Source organism: Primulina eburnea, chromosome 12, assembly GCF_022965805.1.
Source record: "Primulina eburnea isolate SZY01 chromosome 12, ASM2296580v1, whole genome shotgun sequence".
Classification (NCBI taxonomy): domain Eukaryota; kingdom Viridiplantae; phylum Streptophyta; class Magnoliopsida; order Lamiales; family Gesneriaceae; genus Primulina; species Primulina eburnea.
In genome coordinates this window covers 29,913,407-29,921,756 of record NC_133112.1, presented here as the reverse complement: position 1 = coordinate 29,921,756, position 8,350 = coordinate 29,913,407, and the positions used below count along the sequence as shown (strand labels likewise).

Sequence of the window (8,350 nt, the reverse complement as noted above, 5' to 3'; positions counted from 1 at the left end):
AAATATTCTTTATCAAGTATTGTTTGGTTCTTTAAAGCATTCTTGCTATATATTAAATATTAATCAATTATCATATTCATTATTTTTTATATACAAAACGTGTGTTTCTGTAAATACATTACACAAATGACCTATTAAATCTTATATTATTGTATATAATAAGAATTAAGAGTGCAAATAAACATTATAAAAGTTATTATAACTTAATTATTTTATAGTACTTATTATTACCGAATTTTTAACAAAACCCTATAGCATAATCTAAAAATAAAATATTGTTTAAAACATATAATCTATTGCAATACCTATGCTATAATTTGATTACTGCAAGGTGTATCTAATATTTAGTCCCTGTAAAATGTACAAGGTACAAATTTTCTTATCTTTGGAGGAAAATTAAATATTATCGATCAATTTATAATTTATATATATAATGGCTTTTATTTTTTCGATTTTGATATTTTTCATTCAAGATATCATGTCATCATTACGATAAATATAAAATAAAAAAACATAAACTAATACACTAAGATTGTAAATTTATCAATAACACCAAAAAAAAAAATTAAAAACGTATAAATCAAGACAAAAATATATATAATTTTCCAATTATTAGTCGAACACACCTCTAGAGCTGACAAAGTCCATGTCAACGATTCTTTGTTCCCTTAAAAATATCAACATCAACAAATCAAAACATATTTCAAACAAATCCCATTAAGAAAGCTGCAAATTTGTGGCCAAATTACGAGTAATTTTCTGTCGGAAAACGATGTGATATCGAAAGAATTTGAGGAGACTAGTTCAAGGGTCAACCACGGAAACGTCGTCTTGAACTGCAAATGAGGGAGCATTTTTGCACGATCTCTTAGTTGAGTTTCTCTGTACTGCATCAATGAATATCTCAGACAACGGCACCAACTGGTCCAAGGTATGAATTAACTCTTGGTTCCAAGAAATTTTACCTCTAGATTTCTTTAGTTTTCGTTTTCAAGATTTTTCATGCAAAAAATGAGGATAATGCTAAGTTTTTGTAATTGTATTGTTATGATGCTGAAATGGAAGAAAATCTAAATGGGAATTGTGTGCTGTGTTTAAATTTCAAACATCACATGGATAAATTTTCTTCGAAAGAATAATCTATCAGAAGCTTCAGACAGTGAGGAAATGGTGTTCTTGTGGTTTTTACTGCTTTAAATTGTTCTCTTTCTAATTTTTTCGAGCTTTTCATGTTTGTTTGATACAAGAATTCTTACGAGTCACATTCAAGGGAAGAAATAAACTCGAATGGCAGTCTTGGTGGGGCTCTATTAAGAGCTATTTCAGAGATTTTGAAGTCAATTTTATGCATAGAAATAGAGAAGGAGATCTTTATCGAAATCAGTTGTTATTTTTACCGAGCATCTGTGGTGGTAAAGGAGCTGCAGATAAACAGGAATACGCCAACAGATGCAATCGAAATCTTGCAATCATTGTCAAAAAGAGTCGACTCGGCGAAAAGCATCACGACGCAAGTAGAGAAGAATGCACAAAAAATAGTTGTTTCTGATGTTCAGAACGTTGTGCAGCAAATTGAAGGTGTTGTGAGGAACATAGGGGAAAATCTAAGTATCCTACCTTCATCAACATATGGGAATCAAGATTATGTCGAGAGGGCGGCTAAGGCACTTTCCGAGGAGATGAAATATGCATCGTTTTTGGGTAGGTTGGGTGAAAACTCGGAGATGAAACAGAAACTTCACGTATTGAGCACAGGGGATTTAAAGAGGGGTGTAAGGAATCAGGTTGATGAGGATCTTTATTCCGTCGATGTCGAGGTTTCTGCTGCTAATATTCAGTTTCCAGACACATCCCAGACGTATGTGTCTGATACTACAGAGAGCTCTCCAATGGCAAACAGAAATATCTCCAAAAGTTGGAGTGCTGGATCATCACTAATGTCTTTGCCACAGTTTGCTCACATGGAACCGTTGTATGACACGTTTTTCTGTCCTCTGTCGAAAAAGGTCATGGAAGATCCTGTTACCTTAGACAGTGGGGTGACGTACGAGAGAAATGAGATCACCGAGTGGCTTGACAAAAAAGAGGACTCGGAGGAAATTTTCTGCCCCAAATCTGGTCAGAAGTTGAAGACCAAAAACTTGAGTACAAATGCAGCTCTAAAGGCGACTATCGATGAATGGAAGGAAAGAAATGAAGCGGCGAGAATCAAGGTGGCTCGAGCAGCCCTATCTTTGGCCAGTTCAGACAATATGGTGCTGGAAGCGATTAATGATCTGCAAATTGTCTGCAAGACTAAGGCTTATAATAAGGTACAGGTTCGTAACATCGGAATTATACCGTTACTTGGTAATTTTCTGCAGTACAGAAACAGAAGTGTGAGATGTGAGACACTTGAACTGTTGAGACAATTGGCTGAAGATGATGAAGATGGAAAGGTGATTATTTATGTCTATTTGTTTGTTTCTTGTTTCTAAAATCTGATAGTATACATAGTTATGTATTGGGATGTTATGTTATGTAATGCAGGATGTTATAGCCAAGACTGTTGATGTTTCAACTATTATAAAGATGCTGTCCAGCGGTCACAAACCTATCAGGCACGCGGCAGTGTTGGTCTTGGTTGAGCTGTCGACGTCTCGGTTTCTGTGTGGCGAGATTGGGACAGTTGCAGGGGGAATTCTTATGCTGATCACGGCAAAATACAGGCAGTCAGATGATTTCACTTCAGAAAAGGCCTATGAAATCTTGAAGAATTTGGAGATACTTCCGAATAACATCAAGCTCATGGCAGAAAATGGATACTGGGAACCACTGCTTACTCATCTTTTTGAAGGTACCATAAAAATTTCTTCGATGAAATAATTTAGCTGTCACTTCCTGCAAGAAAATCCAAGTAATCGTTCTCTAGACAGGGTGCAAGTTTCTTGTGAAATATTTAATTGTTTTTTAGTTTGAATCGAACATTTGCAGCTACACTAAAGTAATATCTTGTGTTAAATATGCCACTCAAATATTTTGAAATGAAGTGAAGCCCAAGTATCACGTCTTAAATGTTCAGCAGCATGCAGTCGAGAAAAAAGCGCGGGGAAAAATATAGCTCCTGATGAAGAACTCATGCACTTGTTTTGATAAAAAAAAATTATCGAATTTTAATATATTGTTGCATGTTTCTGCTCTAACACAACCTGAATACGGCAATAACAATCAAAGTTAAATGACAGGTAGCGAAGAGATGAGAATAAAGATGGCAAATTATCTTGGCGAAATCGTTCTTGGACCCGACAGCAAAAAAATCGTTGCAGAAAGGGCCTCACCAGCTCTAATTCAAATGGTACAAAATGGAAACTATCTGAGCAGAAATGCATCATTCAAGGCCTTAAAACAGATATCATGTTACCATCCAAATGCAGCAATTCTTGTTGATGCCGGAATAATGCAGACCATGGTTGATGAGATGTTCACCCGCACAATTCATAACGAACCAATGAATTCAAAAGCAGAGGCAACTGAAATACTGGCTAATATACTCGAATCAGGACTTGATGTTGAAAGTTTTCAGGTCAACAAGTATGGCCACACGATGGCTTCAGACTACATATTATACAACATCATTATTGGAATCAAGAACTCAACCCCAGATGAGCTGAATATAAACCTCATCCGTATTGTGCTATGCTTGATCAAGTTCCCTAAAGCATCAAGTACTGTTGTTTCTGTGATCAAGGAATCGGAGGCTAGTTACAATTTAATCGAACTCATAAATAACCCGAATGAGGAAATCGGGATTGCATCAATCAAACTGCTTATCATATTGTCAAGCTTCATGGGGCACACATTATTGGACCGACTCTGCAAAACACGAGGCCAACCGGAGAGTCTTATCCCAAATCCTGATGAAATTACAAGAATCACGGAAAAGCATGCTGTTTCAGCCAATTTCCTCGCAAAGCTTCCACATCAAAACCTGACACTCAATCTAGCTTTAGTCAACAATAACGTCATTCCAGTAATCACGAAAAGTATCAATCAGATACAAACGGCCGGCACAAGATCAAGCAGGCATGCAGGAAGTTACTTTGAAGGAATTGTAGGCATTCTTGTCAGATTGACCACAACATTATACGACCATCAGATCTTGTTTACAGCGAGAACGTACAATTTTGCATCTGTTTTTGCCGAACTATTAACAAGATCATTCTCAGATGAGGTTCAGAGGCAATCTGCAATAGGATTGGAGAATCTATCAACACAATCAATCAGTCTATCAAGGCCACCCCAAAAGAAGACCACCAAGTTCTTGAAAATTGTGTTCTTTCGCAAATGTATCTCAATCAAGCGGTCCAAAGGAGAAGAATTCTCATTGTGTCCTGTTCATAGAGGGGTTTGTTCCTCACAAGAGACCTTCTGCTTGCTTGATGCTGAGGCTGTAGACCAATTGTTGGCCTGTTTGGACCATGAAAACGTGAGCGTAATTGAAGCGGCTTTATCAGCTTTATCCACATTGTTGGATGACAGAGTAAACGTGGATCAAAGTATAAGCTTCTTGTCCGAGAAACGAGCCATCCATCATGTGTTGAATGTGGTGAAGGAGCACAAAGAAGAAGTTTTGTGGCAGAAGGCATTCTGGATGATTGAGAAATTCTTGATCCGAGGCGGGGAGGAGTCAGTTTCGAACATTTCACAGGACAGGCTTTTTCCTGCTACATTGGTTAGTGCATTCCACCACGGTGATGACCGCACAAGACAAATGGCTGAAAAGATTTTAAGGCATTTAAATAGGATTCCAAATTTAGCCAATACAGTGACCTTTACTATGTGAAAAAAGTTCTCTTGCTAAAGATTGTTATTATTTCTGTCTTCTGTAATTTTTTTTTGAAGTTTTTCTGCTTTGAACTTCTGGCTATCACTCTGCAATCTTGAGGATTGCATTTACTTGTAAATTTGTTTTTTTCATTTTTGACTTCCTTAATGATAATCTCCGCTTGTAAATGAACTTGAATGGAATTCTCTTGATAATTCTTGGTTATGTCATGAGTATTGGTGCCACCTGAAATGAAAAATATTCATATCTTATTTATAGTTTTTTCTTTTATATGCAAATTTCACCTCTCATTCCTGCCCTGTATATATTTATATTGAGACGATCTACCTAAACTTGGACTAACTTTTAAGTTAATATGAAGATTTTGTTATGCATTCTTGAATTAAAAGACACTGAATTCCTGATTCTCATGGGTTCACCCTCAAGAAAAATTAAATTAAAAGTAAAAAATGGCAGATGTAATAAATTTAAGATCAGGTTACATCTTCTTATTTTTTAAGATATATTGAGCAGATTATGCTTTTACATAATCATTTGAAAAAGCTAGTGAGTTAGTTCTGTGTTGCCATTATATTATTTTGTTTCAGTGTCTTTTCAAGTAAAATCATCAAGAAATGATAAACATACATAATTACAACTTCACACTTATGGAATATTAACAAATAAGATCATTGCCACAACAACCAGCAAAAGATCAGATTATTCAGTAGCAGCAGACAAGCTCATTGAAGAATGAGGGTTTTTTTTAAAAATAATTTAAATTTTAAAATTAATTTCAAAACTAATTTAAAAAAAAAAAACTCTTTCAAAACTAATGTAATCCGCGCTTATGGAGCGCGGACGCAGCTCACGTGGAGCAGGGTCCGCGTTTCGTAAGCGCGGACGCTGCACAGGTGGAGCCACGTAAGAGGGACGGAAATTTAGCGACGGAATATAATCAAATCCGCGACGGTTTATACAGACCGTCGCGGAATTAAATCTGTGACGGTTTATATCCGTCGCTAAACGTAGCGACAGGTTTATAAGTTGTCGCAATTTCAACATTTTGGAATTTTTTTAATGGTAGTACATGGTTGTTTGTTTAACTAATTTAGACATTATATTTAAATATTTCACTAAGAAAACATGTAAAAAGTTAACATATTATATTTTACAATATATTTATATTATTAATTTATGTGAAACAGTCTCATTAGTCTTATTTTCTGAGATATGACAAAAATTCATGTGAAACAGTTTCACGAGTTTTATTTTCTGAGACATCTATCTTATTTCGGTTATCCATTAAAAATAAAAAATATTATTTTTTATGCTAATAGTATTATTTTTTATTGTAAATATCGATAGGGTTGACGCGTCTCATAGATAAAGATTCGTGAGACCGTCTCAAAAGACCCTACTCTAGAGATATTATGCACGAATTTTATTACGTTTCTTATTATTATTACTTAAAAAAAATTTAAGTTTTAAAATATGAAATCTTTATAAGAATAAAGATAATAAATGTATCTTAAACTTAAATAATAATAATTTTTTAGATGTTTATAAAATAATATATATTGAAACAAACTCAAAAAAATGTTTATTAATGCATAGTAACAAAAAAAAACAATTTAGATAGAGATGAAATGACATGTAGAATATATAGATAATACAGTAGATGTCAATTCAAATTTATAGTTTGACATCAATCATCTACTATGGTTGCAACATCTCACTAAATATATATCCTAAAAGTAAATAGTAAGTACAATAAGCAAAAATGAATGACATAATACTAGAAAAATAAACAAGAAAACGACAATCAAACGAGTAAATATGAATTGCTCTCTCTTCTTTTTGTACTTACCCATTTGCAATTCTTTGAGAGAAATTAAAGGCCAAAACTATGATCTTAAATGTAATTTCAAGAAAATATCAAACTTTTCAATCTTAAGTCCTTGGCAATTTACAAATACTCTAAACAAAAATTGCAATAAGGTGGAACTTTTGTGAGTTTCAAAGAAATTAAAAGAGAAATGATGTTTATATAATTTAAATTGTTATTAATATTAACATTTAATTTGATATTTATGGATCAATTTAATTTGATATTCATGGTAATTGATCCATTAACTTAAGAATAAATTATATTAGAAAATTAAAGATAATAAAAATAAAAAATAACATAGAATACAATTTCCACATATATCTTATGATAATAAAATTTTAAATATATGTCCTAAGAGTATTTTGATTTATATAGATAATTTGAGATTTTTACAATTCGACTACTAAAATTAATTAAAATAATTATTAATTTATTTAATTTTTCAGGAACAATAGTTATATTATATCGAAATGAAAATATAGATTTAATAGTAACAAATATAAAAAAACGTAAATTAAATAGTTAACACATACAATGCAATGACGAGTAGAGAGATAAATGTAAATTAAATAGTATCCAAATAATTACAAATCAATTCGTTTAACTCACATTATATTAACAATAGCAAATAAGCATAAATAAAAAACTTAATGTATTTACTCTCCAAATTTAAAAACTCAATGCATATATTCTCTTATTTAACTTATAATCATTTCATTATAAACCAATTAATAGTCAGAATAGTAGTTAAATAAATACTTGCATCGAATTATACTATTTACATTCTTTCAAGTCAAATTTGCAGATATTTATCAGATTCAACAACAATTCACACCGTCCAATATGTGTTAACATTTGAACATAAAATGACAAACAATGTTGAGTAGGTCTCTTTTGAGACGATCGTACGAATCTTTATCTATGATACATGTCAACCCTATCGATATTCACAATAAAAAGTAATATTTTTTCATAAATGACCCAAATAAGATATTTGTCTCACAAAATACGACCCGTAAGACCGTCTTACACAAGTTTTTGTCCACAATATTATATAAGATAATTATATTCAACCTTACCTACAGAAATCTTTTTAGTAATGAAGTCAATTTATTAGATAAAAATAACAGTGTGAATGAGCTCAAAATATATTATATTTTTTCGTTCAAATTAATTGTTATTGAATTTGTTTACTTAATGTTTGATTATCTTTTGTCAATAAAATTGTCATTCTATATGTGTATGATAGTAACTCTACAAATGCAAATAAATTGTCATAACATTATTGTTATAATCAAGTATTATTCGATAATATAAAATTATGAGAAAACTTAAATAAAATAGAATCTATGAGAGAATTTAAAACAATTAATCATTCGATTTATTTTATTTATTATTAGAATTAGTAAGAAAAAACTAATGGAAAAATAATTAATTTTCCACATATCCTTTCTCATTTTAGCAACTTTACAAAAATATATTTCTAATATCATATCATATAAGAGTGAGTTTCATGTGAGACCGTCTCACGGGTCATAATCCGTGAGACGGATCAATCCGATCCATATTCACAATAAAAAGTAATACTCTTAGCATAAAAAATAATACTTTTTCATGGGTGACCCAAATAAGAGATCTGTCTCACAAATACGACC

The 8,350-nt window shown here is 32.2% G+C and overlaps 1 protein-coding gene across 1 annotated transcript; it reads left to right on the top strand.

Moving 5' to 3' along the window:
• The first annotated feature begins 697 nt into the window (after window positions 1–697).
• On the top strand, window positions 698–5,007 carry LOC140808034 (putative U-box domain-containing protein 42). Its single transcript, XM_073165029.1, has 4 exons — window positions 698–931; window positions 1,248–2,438; window positions 2,530–2,836; window positions 3,225–5,007. The coding sequence occupies exons 1-4, from the start codon at window positions 896–898 to the stop codon at window positions 4,820–4,822; spliced, it is 3,132 nt and encodes a 1,043-aa protein (XP_073021130.1). The 5' UTR covers window positions 698–895; the 3' UTR covers window positions 4,823–5,007.
• Window positions 5,008–8,350: the final 3,343 nt, after the last annotated feature.